This window comes from Paramormyrops kingsleyae, chromosome 12 (assembly GCF_048594095.1).
Source record: "Paramormyrops kingsleyae isolate MSU_618 chromosome 12, PKINGS_0.4, whole genome shotgun sequence".
NCBI lineage: Eukaryota > Metazoa > Chordata > Actinopteri > Osteoglossiformes > Mormyridae > Paramormyrops > Paramormyrops kingsleyae.
In genome coordinates, this window is record NC_132808.1 from 2,703,311 (window position 1) to 2,724,466 (window position 21,156).

At 39.3% G+C, this 21,156-nt stretch overlaps 1 protein-coding gene across 3 annotated transcripts in view; it reads left to right on the forward strand.

The window, feature by feature from the left end:
* The first annotated feature begins 3,400 nt into the window (after nucleotides 1-3,400).
* Nucleotides 3,401-21,156, forward strand: part of stim2b (stromal interaction molecule 2b) — a 94,992-nt gene continuing 77,236 nt past the window's right edge. Inside the window, exon 1 of one of the 3 annotated variants that reach the window (XM_072718515.1) lies at nucleotides 3,401-4,599. In XM_072718515.1, the coding sequence (XP_072574616.1) occupies nucleotides 4,467-4,599 (133 nt within the window). In that variant the 5' untranslated portion in view covers nucleotides 3,401-4,466. The remainder of the gene's footprint in view (nucleotides 4,600-21,156) is intronic. The other 2 variants (XM_023796145.2, XM_023796144.2) reach the window with 2 other exon arrangements.

Here is a 21,156-nt window from a genome sequence, read left to right on the forward strand (position 1 = left end):
CAAAGCAGCTCCAGCTTCAAACAGGGCTTGGCAGGGGAGGGCAGCGGGAGCGAGGAGGTTTCAAAGGCTGGAGGGCTGGAGCAGGAACTTAATGGTAAGACACGGGGACCCCAGGCAGAGCAGACAGGTGCAGCAGGCTGGAACAGGCAGAGGCCTGTTTTTGCCTTAACAGTGTTAGCTGTTAGCTGGCTTGTGGCGTGGGCGTGACTGTAAGTGCAATTGTACAATAAATTAATCAGTATAATTTCTGAATGATGTGTCATAACTAGAACTCAGAGCATTCAGATAAAAACACATTTATTGGCTTTCACATTTCCAGCTGATCCTTCCAGTGATTCTAGAATTTGTAGAAGTTTGAGGGCTATGGGAGGAGTATGGCTAAGATGGGGTAAGGGTAGGAAAGCCCCTTCTGCTATTAGGGAACTTAACAGTGCTGAACCTACTGGGCTAGTAATGATACTAATGGGAATTTAGGAAACTAACCACTGCTTGTACAAGATGGGGGTCATCCTCACTCTGGTATCCCCTGGGACTAAGATTTTAGCAAGAAAATCCATGAATGTTAGCAGTGATTTGCAAGCATTTTGCATGCTTATGTTGAAATTTTAACAGAAAGACTAATATGTTATGTTTTCTGAAATGGTAATGTCAATGTCAATAAACAGTCACAAAGGAAAACATACTGATGCATATTTTTTGGACCATATCCCACTTAAAGTGTAGCATACTTATTGTGGTAACATCCAACCTTGTTTCAAATCTGAAGCGGACCTACAAGAAAAACATACAGTATGAGGGAATCCACAAGTTGTATACTAACCACTAACTGGATAAAAGGGTGTATTTGAACAAACTTAGAAGGTTGAATACAGTGGAGTCCTAGAGGGAATCTTAGTCTTAAAGTAGAATATTCCCATCAGATTTCATTGACAAACACTTGGTTTGAACATTGCTATTGCCTACATAAATAAAAACGAATCAAACACCCTTTACAGAAAAATCACAACACATACCATATTCCCAACCCAGAAGAAGCAACATGGATCTAGCACAAAGGGACAGTGGCATCACTTCAGGGCCCTTGTATCCCAAAACTATCAGTCAATAAAGAAACCACAGTTGTCACATTGGATCACTCGGGGAATTTTTCCACCAAACAAATCAAGAGAGGTGCAGGGAGACAGAACGAGGGATGGATCCACCAGTATCTATGTAAGTGTTCCTTTAGTTGGGTAAAAGGATGCTAATGGTAGTTCTCAGTTGGTGAGTCCAATATAGCTCTCGGCCTGTATTCACAATGCATCTTAAGGCTAAAAAGAGCTCCTAACTTGCCAATTTAGGAGAAACTCCTAAAAAAATTATGAGTGTGTCAGTCCTAAATGTATGACTACCAATTTTTTTTTACTAAGAGCAATTCACAATAAAACACCATTACTAACATCATTCAGCTAAAACTCTGATATCTCAGATCTAAAAACTAAAATCAGCTGTCATTAGGAGTCTGCACATATAGGGGATTGGTGATCTATTTCTCTCAGTTCGACATCTTGGGATTGCCAGAAAAACTGTTCTAAACCTGGTGAAAAACATGACACTCCAACAATATCAAGTGTATGGCAACTTCGGAGAACTATTTATTGGATTCTAAACTCTGCTTCTACATGACTAAGATTCTCCACTTATCAGACAGAACATGATAATTTGTACTTCAGCCCTCATTCAATCATATTGTACAAGACAATGTAGTCCCAGTACTACCACACCATTTTCCAAACTTTCCTCATTGTGTCTCTCCTTTCTACTCCTCCCATGCGTGCAAACTTAAAACCTGCTCCCCCATGAGGTTGTACTAAGCATAACAAAAGAAACCTAGTAATCACACCAGGACTATTTTACAGGGATTGGTGTTATCTTTCTTATAAACTAAGTCAACTAAACAGTTAGTAGTAGTTAGTAGCAACTTTTCAAATAAATTCATACCTAGGTTTCCTAATATGTTTACAGTTCTCCAGCCCCAGATCTATTTTTTTACACTAATTCATTTTCAGATTGTTAGATTTAAAGATCTTTATTGCAATTCAACAATGATTAGGTGAATGAATTATAAATTACATTTTTCCCCAAATGGATATATGCAACTTTACTTAAACTCCTTGAGTAAATGGCTCCCTTTGGTGTATTATGAGTAGTCTTAAGATCTGCCTTTGCACTGTGCATTCTGGACAGCTGCCGAATGATCCCGATCCCCCACCCCCCCACACTCATATCAAATTATGCTGCTTGTATGTATTTTTCCCCTCTCATCTGCCTGCCTCTCTCTCTCCTTCACTCTGGCCTCTCTGGAGCAACATTTTGTATCACATATGCCACTTGTTTACCAAGACTATCACGCCTGCCTTGCTTACCCTGCTGGCACTTTGTTTCCTATCCTTACCTACAACCATTTGCTAACAAAATCTGGGCCTGCTGAGAAAACTTCACCTTGCACGCCACCCACCCAATTTTACTTCATGTAACCTGTATGTATTCAAGGGCCTCTGAAAAGTGCTGGGCCCCCTGAATCTGCCAGTGTTCATACCCCTACTACATACCCTACAGCCAAACCATCAGTGCTATGAAGATAAATACATCATTCCTCACACCCTGAGTGATTTATTGTACCAGGAAATGTCCTATTCCTATTTCTCTAAAACACATTATCTTTTAATTTACAAAATATAGTGTTGTCCAGCATATTATATTGGTCCTTTCAAGAAATGCTTAAATATTAAACTGAAATATTTGAATAAATATGATTAAACAAGTAAGATTCAGTTGCTGATTCTCAACTTGACAATGACAAGCAGGGGCATGTGGAGAACGAGATTCTCTTAAAAATACATTATGAGTAACTTTGCGTATCCTTCAAAGATTAAACAGTTTTCTTTTTACACATACCAAACACGTATTTCATAGCTTTAAAAAACATTACCGCATTTCACTAATTTCATTAGTGATTCTCAACAATGTATGAAAGGCAGCCAATGGCATCACGCCATGCTAGACCGTACAGCCAATGGTAACGCAAGACATACAGGCAAAAACGCACAGGGTTAATGCATACGACACTTTGAAGTGGGATAAAACAGGGAAGCCACAGCAAATTAGCGGCGATTCCGCGTTTTGTGCTGACGAGAAATGCAATTTTAATTTATATATAACATAATTTTTTATTGCTAATTCTGGTGGTTAAATATAAGACCTAAGTATGCTCTGGTTGCAGTAATAACAAACAACTTGTGTACACCGCCTACACACACACACACATTATATATATTTTAAATATATATAATGTGTGTGTGTGTGTGTAGGCGGTGTACACAAGTTGTTATATATATATTATGTGTGTGTGTGTAGAATGGGGGTGTGGGGTTGCGGACGAATACATTTGCTGGTGCTGATGTCTGACGATTTGCATGCGGACTTCCGCCTTGCCGGTCTAGTCCTGTGTCGAGCACTCAGCTGTAAAAGCGGAACACAAAAAGACAGATGTGTCACTTGATCTTATGAAAACCAGACGTTTTACTTATATAATAAAACTGACTGACTGCGTTGGACAAGAGGTTTTTGGCGTTTTGTTAACCAAGGAGTTACCTCAAGACAGATTGTAAATTAGGTAGTTAACATGTTTTTTTAATTTCCTGTAGAAGATCCAATACTCATTTGAAGAGGCAAACCTATATGTCTTACTGCTTCAGTATAGTAAAACATCAGTGATGTGTGCCTACTGTATGTGGACGTACAGAAGCAATCTGTCTTGATTCAGTCGTAAGGATTGGATTATTGCACTTTAAGGCGGCTTGGATACATCGTTTCTTGGCAGCAAGCAACTGTATTTTTATGTTTTTTATTTTATTTGTTTTGGCTGGAAATTCCACGTTTTTGCACTTTTGGTTTTGGAAGTTTGTTCAACTTGAAGTCACCATTTGCCTGATATTTAAAATCGTTTAATATAAAGTGTCATTTGAATCGCCTAAGGGATTCAAAACGTGTCGCGTTCACTTTTTGGTACACAGTCAACGTTGTATAAATGCGGTTTTTCAAGTTAATTTTTTGATGACACGGATAAAGTTCAGTTTTGAACCTTACGTATATTTTATAGGTATTTAACTATATGTTTACACTAGTCACATTACTGTAGCATATTTATATATTTTCATATAGAGATGCATTAGGGTTTTTTAAAATCGTGAATTATACAGCAGTTTAAATTTCTCCCTTTCTGTGTGAAGAACTGCTGTTCGACGTTCCAATCACGAAATTCGATTAATTGTAATCGATTTCTAATTGTAATTCTGTACAAACATCAGTTGATGGGCACGGTTATGATTTTTACACTCGAGTAAAATCTGCTCTAGAAGACATCGGATATTCTCAGTTTTCGTTTTCTTCAACGGCGTGAAAAGGATTTTAAAGCTTCCTCTGCGATGACTTACTTTTCTCAGGCTGTGATTTTGCTGCTACGTGGACTTGTGTTTTCTGCGGTATTCGGATTAGAGAGCAGGTACTCAAATGATCAGTCGAATACTGCCAGCTCTGACGGCCAAATCATGGCCACAGGTAAGAATATGTTTACATCTTTTGGCCTTGTTGTTGTCTGTGAGTCAAAATCGTTGAGCATGATTGTTCTATAAGTCACCAGTCTGGTTACGGTGTGAATTACCTTTATGTATGCATTGCTAAGGAATGCATGAAACTCGCCTGCACGCAATGGACACGCAAAAGGATTAGACAACTGTAGCATATACCATGTTACTGTTAATGTGACTATATGTGTATGTATTTCATTCATAATTATACACCGACCTTGTAATACTTTGTCGTAGCAACAAGTTTCATTGGGGGACCTTAATTTCAGCGTGGGTTGGGGTTAATCGAGCTCAACACCCAGTCTCTTTAAAACTGCTATGAAGGACTATTAGATTTGGGGAGATCTTCTGCAACGCGATGACTTTGCAATTTGCACGAGGTAAAAGACTGCAGCGTTTTGTGAGAAAGGCTGTAGAGCCAGAACTGTAGCAGGAATCAGGACGATGCGTGTCTGAGATGGGGCAATCCTTACACCTGGGCACATTTACATACAATCCAACCAAGGAGTCTCTTTCGCTGACCCAGTTTGTCCCCTGTGAGTTATTTATTTATTGATTGATGGATTGATCTATCTCTGTGTTTATCTGTCCATCTGTCTATTTCTCTATCTATCAAAAACCAGATTATGAGAAATAATTTTACTCTATGAAGTAAAGTGGAGATTCTTTAAAAATGAGACACAATGTTTGCTGCTACTGGAATAGATGACTAGGATATCACATCATTGATGGACTGTATAAAGAAAACCTTTTACAATTATCTACATCTCTGCATGAATTGTTCCTAAATGTGACTTTATCTCTGAGTTATAATAATAAACAAAGATAGTCATATTTAATTAGTCTCTTATACAGAGAAGGTTACCAGAGGGTGCCACAAAGAAAACTACCATTCTTCAAAAAATCATGAGAAGAAAAACACTGCATAGCAACAACACTCAAAATTCATTCCAACTGTCAAGCATGGTGGAGGGTTTCAGTCATTGATGGACCAATTGATTCCAAATTATATCCAGAAATTCATCAGAAGAATGTCAGGGTGTTTGTTATCTATATTAAAATAAGAATGGATTTTAGAATGGTAAAGTCAGAGTCACATTGTTATGCTACAGCATGAAAAAATCAATTCACACTCGAGAAATCATGAAAATATCAATGGACTGAAACCATTTTGTGTAGAGGAAAAGGACAAAATATCTCCTAACTACTGTGCAGGACTGGTCATTGCTTACAGAAACCATTTCTGGCTATATACAGTAATAGAAGTCACTGAAGTTCATTTCCATTTGTTTAATAGAGATAGGGCAATATAAAATATTGTGTGTGTAATTTGTTCAGTAAAAGATATAATTATGACTTAGATGAAGATCACATCATATTCAGGTCAGAGACATTCATGCAGAAAGGGGTCAAGTGTGTGGCTCAGTGGGCTAAGGCTGTGTGCCTGTAAAGTTTAAACCCAGCTTCAGCATGTCTGTGGGTCTTTGAGCAAGGCCCTTAACCCCCAGCTCCCTGGGCACTGCCATGGTTGGCTGCCCTTTGCAGACAAATTACTCCACAAAGAGCAAGTTGAGGGAGGCATAAAGACAATTTCCCCACAGGGAAGTATCAATTATTATTAGGAAATACAGAAAATTCTAAAGATTGCTTCAAAGCAATAATACCTGTATTGTTGTTGACTGTTTATGCTGTTAACTGTATGTTATTGTTGATCCTTTTTATATTTTGGTCATCCTGATTGCTGCATTAGGGCATTCAGTTTTTATTTTAACTTGTAGATGACCCCTGAATAGTTTGTAATTTGTTTATAACATAATGGACAGTCGTGTGGCTTAATGGCCCAGTTGGAATTTTAGAGTCATACATTTACTTACTAATCTTAGTTGACTAAGTAGGTTGACTCCAAATGCTGAGTGCTCACCTGAAGATAAAGAAAACATAAGAGAATATTTTATTGGTCCCGGGGGAAATTCCTTTATATACAGAAGCCGACATATAATGCAAAACAAAGAGAATGTGCAAACACATTACACATGCAAATGATATTGTTTATGAAATAAGTAAAGATAATTAAGTTAAAGGGTGGTTCATGTGCAATTTGCATAGTAAAAGTCTGGTGCTGTCTTTTAAAAATGAAATACTGCCCTGACATGTTATGGCTGGGGTTGGGGGGGTGGTACATTGGAAGGAAGTGTTGTGTTACCTAATGGCAGCAGGTAGGAAGGCAGTAGCACTTTGCATACCAGTGACTAAAGGTACTTCAAGAGAGCACCCCCTAGAGTGCAGGGGCAGAATTTTTCATAATGTTGTCCAAGGACACCAGTCATTCCTGTGATGGAGCTGGCCTTCCTGAAGAGTTAGATCAGGCATGACCTGAACTGATGCTGCTTCCCCAACAGGCCACTGCATAGAAAAGTACACTGGCCATTATGAACTGGTAGCCATGTTTGATAAACAGGTGTTTTTTATTTCTTAGACCAGCTATTCTGATTTTACTCCAAGGCTGTCAATGCAGGTACTGCACCTGCAGCTGATGTTTAGTGCCTCATCATAAAAATAATTAAATCTGTACTTATTTCCCTTCCATGCAAAAGATGCTATAATCTAATATGTACTTATAATCACACATTTTATACTTAAAAGTATCCGCTATTGATTGTCATTGTTCATTATTACCATTCCCACTAGAGTAAATATATTTTGAGCAGTGTAATTATGTTCACTTGCTATACACATGGGCTCCTTTTCTGAAGTCAAATGGAGTTTGCACATGTTGGGTTTTTCTCATTGGTATTGCCATTGCTAACTTCAGCTTTAACAATGTATATTTTTGTCTTCAGCTTTTCAATGAATATTCTTATGAATATTCTTTGTTTTTCTGAAGACACACAGAGAGCAAAACAATTTACTGCAGAGGACATTATCTCGTTTCAGTCTCACCAGATCCTTGTCCTCATTCTTGACAGTTATTGGTAGAGAGTAATGTCAAAGTTGCTTTGGAATGGTGTCCAGAGTAAGAAAGTATGTTCATATTAGGGCTGCACGATATATCGTTTCATTATCGTCATTGCGATGTACGCACGTGCAATAGTCACATCGCAGGATGTGCGATGTTAAGTAACGCAAGTTAAATTAAGCGGCGTGGACATCGTTTTTGGTGTTTTTGCTGAACTAAAAAATGTCACACTGATCTTATTCTTAAACAATCCACAAAAGTCTGTCTAATATAATTTAGATCAATTTAAAGGTTTTTGGATACGGAGCCAACCCGCAGCTTTGCACAGGCAGCTAACAAACATGTCGATCACAGAACGAACCACCAAGCACAAACATTCTAACCATTTAACCCAGCATTATTTTGTCACTCATGTTAACTCTCATATGCGATAAGCTTCCATAGTTTAATGCTCATGCTCTTTTTAGTACTAATTAAGTTATCATTACCATTATATTTGGGCTAAATCAGGTCAATCTTTCTAGTATGATTAATTATACCAATACAGCAGCGGTCACTAACAGGTGGACTGCGCCGGACCCGGACCCAGAAGCTGTCCCATACGGACCTGGACGATAGCCCTTTGTCTGCGCTAATGTGCCATTAGTGTTAATAACAGCAGCAAAACGACCAAAAAGCCGTAATGTTCCTAACAGAGTGACTGCTTAATAACAGCAGCGAAGCGAACACACGCAACCAAAAATCCGTAATGTTCCTAAGAGAGTGGCTGGTCTGTCCTGAAATCATATAGTTGAAAAGTTTTCAAATACAGTATGTATTATATAACCAGTGCTTGAAGTGGGAAAAAATAAGTGCAGGAACTCTAACTTTCTCGGGCCACTGTCGCTGCGTCGGATCAGTTTCAGTAAGAACAGGTGTTCCGGGCAATTCGGTTTCCCTATGTTTCCCCTGTCGCGCGCTGATTTGTACACAGTTTCGCTGTTGTTATAATGTCTTTTTACGAAGCTCTTGAGGTAAACAAGTCATATATTTTAAAACATCACATGCCTTTTCGATGTTTTTTGTTTTTACAGATAATACATGAAAGTATTTAATTGCTGGATAGAGATATTTCTTAATGAAAACGGTATAGTATTGCTTATAAGACTATATTATGCGTGACGAACTACTGTATTCGCATGTAATACTGTACCTGAGTGATTTTCAGACATCCCACATACATCTTTGCCTAAATATTAGGAGAAACATTATTTCCTGACATCCAGGATATTTGGTTCCCCCCTGTTAAAACAGGTATACAGCAACTCTGGGCCTCGGTACTAATAGCAATACAGTATTCACATGTAATAATGTACCTGAGTGATTTTCAGACATTTCACATACCTCTTTGCTTTAATATTAGGGGAAACATTATTTCCTGATAGACAGGGGAAACATAGGGAAACCGAATTGCCCGGAACAGCGGAACGCAGAAAAAAGTGCCGGAACCCAAAAGACGAAAATACAGAAGTTCCGGAACTGCGTTCCGGCCCACTTCAAGCACTGTATATAACATGTTGGATAAATAGACATAGTTTAATGGTGATTTCATGTTCGTGGAAGTTTCCGCTTTTTAACATATTGTGACACTGAGTTTGTAATGTTATGTAGCCCAGATGGAGAACGGTGTGGTGCTAATAATGCACGGGAGACGAGAAGATGGCGTACTTTCCCGAGTTTTATAAACCGCCTCAAGCGCTGGCACACTCGTCCACATACATGGGGAGCGAGTGAGGAGAAGGGAAAAAAAATGTACATAAACACTCCGCTCAGGTCACAAACAGAAAAGAACCAAATAAAAAAAGGGGACAGAAAATAATGTTGTCGGTAGAGCAAGTTATCTCATCACCTCGTCACCTTGTACTGACGCGCACTATGCCCCGCCCAGTTGTCAATCATTCACAAAATTACCATAAATGCCCTAGTGGCCGTTACAATATGTATAAAGTAATATTATCTGTTATATAGATCAACTCAGGTGAAATAAAAATTGTACGTTTTCAGCATCTGGCACGCCACTCATGATTTCAGACTTGCGCAGGAAATCTTACGACAAATCTATATTATTCCATTATAAACCTAAAATGAGCTACGTCAAAAGTGTGTTTACATGGTTAAATACAAAATCATACTATTTACAAGGTAAGAACTGTTACATGTGTGTGCAGACATGTCGAATTGAATTGCACTGAATTAATCTGATTTGACAGTCAGGTACTGATTACTTGCAATGTTGATACAACTGATATGCTACTTAAATATACTGTACATCACACTAAATAGTTACACATTATGATCTTCCGGGCCTTTGCTTCAAGAAATTTTCTTAGTTGAATACCCCTGCAATATAGCTATTGAACTAATTAGAATTTTAAAAATCCCAATATCGCAATATATATCGCTGAAAGAAAAAATATTACTATGTGATTTATTCCCAATATCGTGCAGCCCTAGTTCATATGCTGTATTGCCATTTACTGTAAAGGAAGTCACAGTGATTGTTTACAGGATGACTCCTTACTGTGAAGCACAAGTACAATGGGTTGTGATGAGTGTTTTAACTACATGCAGTGTGCATCCTTGGTAAAAAGTGAAACTTGAGCCTTGGGGATAAGAGCTGTCATTTTGGTATGTGCTAAAGCTGGCTTCAGTAACTAAATTTTTTATTATTTTGTAGTTTTATTCATGCAGGTCATATAAAACAAAAGGTATGTGGGTGAAAAGGGGTGATTCTTCCTCTAGTTTTCGCTTTCACTTTTGGTTACCCTCATTTAATCTTCCACAATTGTTTACCCAACACATGGTTGCGGTGAGGCTTGATTGGTTATTTTTTTTCCAAAGATTTGGCAAATCATGGACCTTAAGGGTCTTGTTAGAGACCATAGGACTTTTTGCTCTGTCATGTCCAATGTGATCAGCACAGAACATAAGCACTGTTAAACAAGTAGGCTATTTTGTACATTCTTATTAAGTCAGTAATATTAACATTTATGCGTTGTATCTAAATGATTATTGTTTGCACAGCAGTTACTTTAGATAGATAGAATCTTTATTGTCATTGTAGCAATGAGACATTGTACAACGAAATTAAAGTGCAATTCTCCAGTGCAAAATAAAAACAGTCACTCTGAAAGAGCCTGAACGCTACTTTCTTTCGTACCTACAAACAAACAGTTACAAACAAACTACGTATTGCACTTGTTTCCTTAGCCAGTTTTGGCATGAAACATAAGGCTGTAATGTAAACAAAAATAACACTGTAGTAAAGTAAACATGAACGGTGCCCTGGCTCAAATTGACCACCTAGCAGTGTTCAGCATGGTAATGACTGAGGGGTAAAAACTGTTTCTCAGTCTGTTTGTTTTGGTTTTTATGGATCTGAAACGTCTGCCTGAGGGCAGGCGTTCAAACAGTACATGTCCTGGGTGTGATGGGTCCTGAAGAATTTTCTTTGCGTTCCTGAGACAACAGGAGCTGTGAAGTTCTTCAAGTGAGGAGAGAGGACAGTCAACTATCCTCTGAGCAGCCTTAATGACCCTGTGAAGCTCTTTTCTGTGTCCCGCTGTGCAGCTGGTGAACCATGCACAGAGACAGTAGACCATGATGCTCTCTACTGTGCAGCGGTAGAAGGACACCATCAGTTTCTCTGCGATGTTGTTCTTCCTGAGAACCCTCAGGAAGTAGAGTCTTTTTTGGGCCTTCTTCACTACCTCTGCAGTATGTGTCCCCCAGGTCAGGTCCTCGCTGATGGTGACTGATGGCGGAAGTTTGAGACCCTCTCCACACAGTCCCCATTTATGATGAGTGGTTGGATGTTGTCTGCCTTTTTCCTGAAGTCCACGATGAGTTCCTTCGTCTTTGATGTGTTGAGGAGCAAGTTGTTAGTACTACACCATTCTGTCAGTGTTCCCACCTCGTCCCTGTAGGCAGACTCATCTCCCCCCGAGATAAGCCCAATGACAGTGGTGTCGTCAGCGAACTTGACAATGTTGTTACTGTGGTGGACAGGAATGCAATCATGGGTGTATAGGGTATAGAGCAGGGGGCTCAGCACACAGCCCTGTGGAGAGCCAGTGCTCATGCTGATGGGTGTGGAGTAGTAGGGGCCCACTCTAACCCTCTGAGTGCGGTCACTCAGGAAGTCCTTGATCCAACGACAGGTGGAGTGTGGAAGTCCTATGTCTTTCAGTTAGGTTATCAGAGTGTGGGGGAGGATCGTATTGAATGCAGAGCTGAAATCTATGAAGAGCAGCCGTGCATAGCTTCCTTGCAGCTCCAGGTTGTAATGATTTAATAGATCATTATAAGATTTTGGAAATGTTACGTTAATTTTAAGATGGTGAATTATTTTATGCACTATTGAGGTGCTGTGGAGCATAGCTTCTTGAAGCTGGTCAGCTGCACCACTGCAGATGTTACCAGATGTGCTTCCTTTAACTCTCCAGAGTTATCTTAGTGCCATTGATTGCATTCAGAGTAAGAATACTTACACACAGAGGAAGGTCACAGTGATTTTTCCAGTGAAGGGGGTAGTGAAACAGAGAATGTAGAGTGGAGTTGATATGGGCATTTAAATCGAAACAGCAATAATTCTTACTATGTTTTTGGCAAAATATGTTTTTGAAAGACCTTCCGGTTGTCACCGACACCGGTCTTGCTGGAACTGTGTATTAATGTTTGTAAACAATGGCAGCTCTAGCTCTGTTACTCATCCTGCCTCAGTGACATAGTTTGCTTGCACCCATTAATTTTTAGGACATTTGCACTGTACTGGTTCCTGGCATGTTAATTCTTCTTGAAAAAATCCAGGTCCGGTTTCTCAAAACCTTCTTAACGCTATCTTTTAACATAGAACTTACAAATGACTTAGCTTTAAGAAGGTTTCGAGAAACTCACCCTGGTCCTTTGTTTAGTGGCAAATATTTTCAACCAGAAATAAGAAGTCCCAGATTTCTAAGAACAGCTTTCATTCATAAAGCTAATTGGAGAAGCTTGACCTGTACATAAGGGGTCTGCAAAGTATACTCAGTTATGTAGTTGACTACAGAGGTGTCATCCTGCATATTAGTAAGGTCACCAACTCATGAAATATAAGTACAGATATCAGAAATATAAAGTACAGATATTTTATGGGTTCCACTGAAATAAAGGTAGCTGATTACGAGAAAGATCTCGGTATGTATGTTGATGCTTCCATGTCCCACTCTCGCCAGTGTGGGGAAGCAATAAAAAAGGCGAACAGAATGTTGGGTTATATCTCTAGATGTGTGGAGTTTAAGTCAAGGGAGGTGATGTTACACTTATATAATTCCTTGGTAAGACCCCACCTAGAATACTGTGTGCAGGTTTGGTCACCATATCTCAAAAAGGACATTGCTGCCTTAGAAAAGGTGCAACGAAGAGCTACGAGAATGATTCCTGGTCTTAGAGGAATGTCTTATGAGGAGAGGTTAGCGGAACTGAATCTGTTTAGCCTTGAGCAAAGGAGACTAAGGGGGGATATGATTCAGGTCTATAAGATTCTAACGGGTCTGGATGCTGTTCAGCCAAATGACTATTTCAATATTAGTCTAAATACTAGAACTCGTGGCCATAAGTGGAAATTAGCGGGAGAACATTTTAAAACAAATTTTACGCAGCGTGTAGTTAGAGTATGGAATAGTCTTCCTGCTAGTGTAGTGGAAGCTAAAACCATGGGTTCCTTTAAATCAGAGCTAGATAAGATTTTAACAACTCTGAGCTATTACTTAAGTTCTCCCCAAACGAGCTTGATGGGCCGAATGGCCTCCTCTCGTTTGTAAATTTCTTATGTTCTTATGAGAATGGCTCCCTGAACAGTAACGGTTCCGAATGGAACTTCCTTAGGACGGGAGTTTGCTTCATGTATTTTTGCAGGCACTGGTTAAAGGTTATGGCAGATTTTATAAAAAGCATACAAATTATAACAAACATACAAAACACTACTTGGAAATATGAATGTATCAGTGCTGGATCATAATCAGTCATGCGTCACAATGGTAATGTCATGGGATGAGGGACGAAGGCTTGATAGCAAAACAAAAGGGGATATTATTTGAACATAACAGAATCAACACAGGTAATAAACTGAATCGTGAGGGATCCAAAAGACGAAGACAGAAACTAGGGAAGGCACGGGCAACATGCACTCACCTAAAGGATTATTAGGAACACCTGTTCAATTTCTCATTAATGCAATTATCTAATCAACCAATCACATGGCAGTTGCTTCAATGCATTTAGGGGTGTGGTCCTGGTCAAGACAATCTCCTGAACTCCAATCTGAATGTCAGAATGGGAAAGAAAGGTGATTTAAGCAATTTTGAGCATGGCATGGTTGTTGGTGCCAGACGGGCCGGTCTGAGTATTTCACAATCTGCTCAGTTACTGGGATTTTCACGCACAACCATTTCTAGGGTTTACAAAGAATGGTGTGCAATGGGAAAAACATCCAGTATGCGGCAGTCCTGTGGGCGAAAATGCCTTGTTGATGCTAGAGGTCAGAGGAGAATGGGCCGACTGATTCAAGCTGATAGAAGAGCAACTTTGACTGAAATAACCACTCGTTACAACCGAGGTATGCAGCAAAGCATTTGTGAAGCCACAACACGCACAACCTTGAGGCGGATGGGCTACAACAGCAGAAGACCCCACCGGGTACCACTCATCTCCACTACAAATAGGAAAAAGAGGCTACAATTTGCACGAGCTCACCAAAATTGGACAGTTGAAGACTGGAAAAATGTTGCCTGGTCTGATGAGTCTCGATTTCTGTTGAGACATTCAAATGGTAGAGTCAGAATTTGGCGTAAACAGAATGAGAACATGGATCCATCATGCCTTGTTACCACTGTGCAGGCTGGTGGTGGTGGTGTAATGGTGTGGGGGATGTTTTCTTGGCACACTTTAGGCCCCTTAGTGCCAATTGGGCATCGTTTAAATGCCACGGCCTACCTGAGCATTGTTTCTGACCATGTCCATCCCTTTATGACCACCATGTACCCATCCTCTGATGGCTACTTCCAGCAGGATAATGCACCATGTCACAAAGCTCGAATCATTTCAAATTGGTTTCTTGAACATGACAATGAGTTCACTGTACTAAAATGGCCCCCACAGTCACCAGATCTCAACCCAATAGAGCATCTTTGGGATGTGGTGGAACGGGAGCTTCGTGCCCTGGATGTGCATCCCACAAATCTCCATCAACTGCAAGATGCTATCCTATCAATATGGGCCAACATTTCTAAAGAATGCTTTCAGCACCTTGTTGAATCAATGACACGTAGAATTAAGGCAGTTCTGAAGGCGAAAGGGGGTCAAACACCGTATTAGTATGGTGTTCCTAATAATCCTTTAGGTGAGTGTAGAGCTTTGATGTCAATGACAGAACTGGGGGAACACAGGACTGAGAAGGACTTATACACAGGACTGATGAGGGAGCAAATGACAGGCAGCTAGAGTGATTAACACAAGGGTGGGAATGAGAGGTAAGACAAACATTTACCAGTGAGCCACACTAGGGAGGAAACAGGGCGTGGCAAGTAATGGACATTGTCTACTTAAATACATTATTTTCTACACATTGTTTTATGGTGCCTAACCCCAAGGGCATGTGGGTGCCTAACTTAAGATGTCACCTTGAAATGGGAGTGCCTCTGATGGGGTATGTGGTATGTTTGTTTTGCACATGGTCAGGGGCGAGGATGGAGACTGTGTTACTATAAAACAGAGCTGTGTGTCAGTACAACCCATCTGCAACTCACAAATCACACCATCTGGACACTGGTGATAAAAGTTCTTTTAGAATCTTGCATGAGTGAAAAAACAGGAAGTCAAACATAACAGCCTTCTGTTTCAGTTTTTGTTTTATTGTGACAGCTTCATTGCACACTTATAGCTCAGTATAAGAGGGTTAATATGTTATTTTGTATACTAACCAGATCTCTCACATAAAGCAGCTGTTTAATTCTTAAAAGCTGAAATTGTTGGATGACACAGAGATTCCCTCTAAAGGTCTGTTTGTGTATTACTTTGTTTTCATATATTGTGTAGCTACTCATATCACCAATTGCAGTAATTAAAATTTCAGAAGCAGTGTCATGTGTGTACATGTGTTTAAATTCATATTTAATCAAATTCATGTAAAGCCATGCGATTAAATTTTTGGAATGATAAAATGGTTGTGAAGTTGGATTACTTTGCTAATGCAACTTTCTGAACTTCCCTGACCTCTGCCATCCCGGCAGTGAGGGCCAGGGTACTGCTGGGTGTACGTTTCTCAGACATACCACACAGGAGAAGCTATCCAAGTAGCTTTACACAGCTGAGACATGTCTGTATGTAACCTGAAGTGCAAGATGCCATCTTGTCAAAAGCTCTGAACCACAACAAGACCAGTGGAATGAGAGCTCAGGAACTACTTTCATTCTGTTACTGTTTGCTGAACATTGAATTTGTGTAGAATCATTCATCATATTCATAATATTATTTTATGTGATTAATTTATCATTATAAATGATATAATAAATATAATTATATAAATATAATTATACATAAATAAATCATTATAAATTAAAAACGTAAAATGATTTTATGAATCTGCTGTTAGCACAGGTCACTTTAGGAGTTTATCTTCCTCCATAATTATGGCATAACTTACAAGTTAATTTGTTCAGAATGCAGTGACATGAAGGGGAAAATACTACTGGTGTTTTAATATCGGGCTTTCATTGTCATTGGAAAAGCAGATACATATTTCTTCTGAAATGTCTTTGTGAATGAAATTTTGCTGTCTTCATGCTATTTTATGGTTTCAAAACACCAGATGATTACAGAATAACAGAAAGTTTGCATTATACAAAATAATATGAACAACTTTCAGTGAGCTTGTGGTAATTAAAGTTTGAAGAACTGTATAGTTGACCTGAGATTGCTGCTATAAACCATGTAACTGGGCTATACTTACAGAGGGAGAATAGCCAGTATTATGGAAAACCCTGTGTTAAAGTCACTTCCTGGCAGCAAGGATGTCTGCACAGAGTGCACAGACACAATATGTCAAACAAAATGTCAGCTACGGATTTGTTAACTGTTGTGTTGTGTTTGTTTTGGCATAGTGAAGATCTCCAGTGAATGTCAAGGCAGGGAGTAGGGGATTTATTATGTTTTGTTTTAGCTGCCTATGTCTTCTTGGTGTACCTGAATTGACATGGTAACATAACACTGGAACAAAATACCTTTTCAGTGTGACTATCTGGGCGCCATCATACTTTAATGTGGCAGCAGAGCAGTTAATATCAATAATTCAACTTTTGCATTTTTAGAACCATTTTTAGACAGAACAAAATGTAGTGCCCTCAATATGTGATTTTCCTTTATGGCAGGGGTGTCCAATCTTATCCGCAAAGGGCCGGTGTGTATGCAGGTTTTTGGGATAACCTGTAAGTCAGCTGTTCAAACCCAGGTGTGAGGACTCTTCAGCCAATCAGTCCTCTAATTAGTAATCTAATTAGGCAGTTGCAGTGAAAACCCGCATACACACCGGCCCTTTGCGGATAAGATTGGACACCCCTGCTTTATGGTGTTAGAAATGAAAATGCTCTTAGGATACTCTTTCTGGAAAGTTATATTTATTTGCATTTAACTTTCTATTTTCTATGCAGCACTGAGTAGGCCTATTGGAAAACAGTTTTACTTGTCTGTAGTTTTTTTGCTCCATTTGTGGTAAAGTTGCAAGTCAAGTCTTGTGCCGTGCAGAAACTAATGCTCAATTAAATGCAGTTGAACATGTTTATTAAGGAGAAGGTTTTTTGTTAAAAGCAATAATGCTGGGTTTTGACCCATTCATGCGAGGATCACAATGCACATCTTCCAGGAAACAAAGGACACTAGACATAACTAGAACAGGAGCCAGTTGTAATTAGCCTAATTGAGAAGAAGAGCGTATTTCCCTCATGTTTTGATGTGGTTTGCACCTTTGACTTTGTTTATCTCCAGCACTGTCTTTAGAGTAGAATGTGTAGAGCACCCAAGTCTTTAGAGCACCCAAGTCTTGGATGTAATATCTTGAAGTATGGATAGCCTGCTCTAAATTGACTCATACTGATGTTTTTGCAAAATAAATTTGGGTTAATTAGTTGCACTTGAGCCTCACGGTTAATAAAAAAATAATAATTTGGGTTAATTTAATTGCACTCTTCCATGTCAGTGATCCATTGAAAAAAGCAGTTATACCGTTGTCCAGTTTCTTGTAGAACATGTTGAACATATTAGCATCAAGATTTCCATTGTCTCCAAACACAGCAGGCTGTAAAAGCTTTTTATTTGTGAGGCTGTATTCCATAAACTACTAAGGTAGGAGTCCTTGTGTAGGTCATTTTCTGAAATTCACAACCCAAGATGGTTCACCAGATAGATGAAATACGTAGAATGGTGAAAGAGCAATGATTTCCTCTTACAGACAGACAGACAGAAAGGAAGAAAGGAGAGCACTTTGGCAATCGTGTATGTATGATCTGATCACCAACAGCAGCTCTGTGCAGGGCATATACAAGCAGGATTTTGAATCCACAGAATGAGTTTCACTGGCACATTTGTACTTTGTGATAATGGGACTGATTTTTTGATATCATGTCATGTGATAGAATAAAGTGATATTTGTGAAAGAGAGCTGTTACTTAAGAAGAGTGAACTGTGATGTGCTTGCATTAGCACTGGATAGTCTAATTAGCTGGATATGAAAAGCATTGTATTTTCGGTTAAGTAGAAGAGGACATAATCTTGCATAGTGCGACGCATATTTAAACTAGGAAACTATTTGACTGTGTTACAGTTTTGTAATGTTTGAGTTGAGCCCAGGCCTCAGACTTGAGAGCAACATTTTTGTGTAACTCGGATTTGAGACATGTGTGACTTGGACTTGCACTTGGATTTGATTCATGACTTGGACTTGGTTGTTGCTTATATGCACACTAAAGATTCTTCTTCATCCTTTGGGTACTCCCGTTAGGGGTCTTCACAGTGGATCATCTGTTTCCGTTTCTTTTTGTTCTCTGCATCTTCCTCTTTCACACCAGCCACCTGTATGTCCTCTCTCACCACATCCATAAACCTCCTCTTAGACCTTCCCCTTTTGCTCTTGCCTGGCAGTTCAATCCTCAGCATCCTTCTCTCAACATACTCAGCATCTCTCCTCTCTACATGTCCAAATCAACACAATCTCGCCTCTCTGGTTTTGTCCCCAAACCGTCCAACCTGAGCTGTCCCTCTAATATAATCGTTCCTAATTCTGTCCATCCTCATCACTCCAAACGCAAATCTTAGCATCTTTAACTGTTCCACCTCCTACTCTGCCTTCTGTCTTTTCATCAATGTCACCGTCTCCAACCCATATAATATAGCTGGTCTCACTATCTTGTAAACCTTCCCTTTCACTCTTGCTGATATCCGTCTAACACCAATCACTCCTGCCACTCTTCTCCACCCACTCCATCCTGCCTGCACTCACTTCTTCACCTCTCTTCCACATTCCCTGTTACTCTGAACTGTTGATCCCAAGTATTTAAACTCCTTCACCTTCACCAACTCTACTTCATATATCCCCACCCTTCCACTGTCCTCCTTCGCATTCACAATAGAGGTAAAATAAATAAAAAATCAAAAACAAGACTGCACCATAACAATCATAATGAACTAAATCCGGTGTTCTCTACAACCAAGAATGGTTGTATTTCTTTAGTGATAAAACACCATTACACTCTTAGATTATTTTTAATTTTTTTGTTAAGCTGGGCTGAATTTCCTGACCTTAAATGCCACAGAGAGACTAATTTGCAGAGGTTGTTTCTCCTTGCTCCGGTTGTACACACATTAAGATGATGTCGTCTCAAATGAGTTAGCATGTTGGATGTGTTTCCAGCACTTGACCACTCATGACTCATGACTTTACTCAGACTTGGGATAGGGTGACTTGAATATAACCCTGCCATCTAACTTATGATGTTGTTGTTATGTGACACCAAGTACAACCAACTCCATTTCCACCTTACTTGGCAGCAGGTATTTTGGAAATCAGTCTTTAATAGGGATAATGGGTTTATCAAGAAAACATACCCACACACTGTAGTGGCCTGGAATTTTCCACATGTACAGTACAGTGCAAAAGTTTTATGCATGCAAAGAAAATTATGTCTTAATGACCTTCAAAGAACTAAATTCTAACTTGTTAGCGTTAAACCATTTCCTAAAACCAGCCCATTTGCAGCAACAATCCAATACACCAACACATTTGTTGACTCAACCACATGCTAATAATTTTATAACTCATTGTCAAATCTGTCCAGCAGATTGATTTTAAATTTTTCACAAAATAAAAAAGATGTAAGGTTACTCCACTAATAAGCGCTGGCAAGTGTTACCTCTGGTACTGGCGATATTTGACAGAAGCATGCTGGTTATCGATCAGATTTTCAGATGCAGATATATAATAAATATTATAGTAAATACTAAGTTACTGGACAGTGTTGTGGGGTTGGCTCATAAACACAAAAATTGTTAGTTATCTGATCATATGGACACAATTCCTACATTATCTGGAGTATCCAGTTTACTGAATTATAAGGAAGCAAATACCTGTGTATTATTGCAACTGTTAGGATGAATGCATTTTGTGTTTTGAAATGGGTGTTTTAAGTTCTTTGCATACAGGAAAGCACTGAGATGCACTCTGCACCAGTGGGGGTTTCTTTTAAGACAACAGATGGCAAAATTTCACCCAAAAAAATGGGAAAAAAACAACATTCTTATTTAATATAAGAACATAAGAAATTTACAAACAAGAGGAGGCCATTCAGCCCATCAAGCTTGTTTGGGGAGAACTTAACAGCTCAGAGTTGTTAAAATCTTATCTAGCTCTGATTTAAAGGAACCCAGGGTTTTAGCTTCCGCTACACTAGCAGGAAGACTATTCCATACTCTAACTACACGCTGTGTAAAGAAGTGCTTCCTCAAATTTGTTTTAAAATGTTCTCCCGCTAATTTCCACTTACTGTATGGCCACGAGTTCTAGTATTTAAGCTAATATTGAAATAGCCATTTGGCTGAACAACATCCAGACCAGTTAGATCATGTCCCCCCTTAATCTCCTTTGCTGAACAGATTCAGCTCAGCTAACCTCTCCTCATAAGATATTCCTCTAAGACCAGGAATCATTCTTGTAGCCCTATGTTGCACCCTTTCCAAGGCAGCAATATCCTTCTTAAGGTATGGGGACCAAACCTGCACACAATATTCTAGGTGGGGTCTTACCAAGGAATCATATAATTGTAGCATCAACTCCCTTGACTTAAACTCCACACACCTAGAGATGTAACCTAACATCCTATTGGCAATTTTATTGCTTCCCCACACTGGCGATAGTGGGACATCGAAGCATCAACATACACACCGAGGTCTTTCTCATAATCAGCTACCTTTATTTCGGTGGAACCCATAAAATATCTTTACTTTATATTT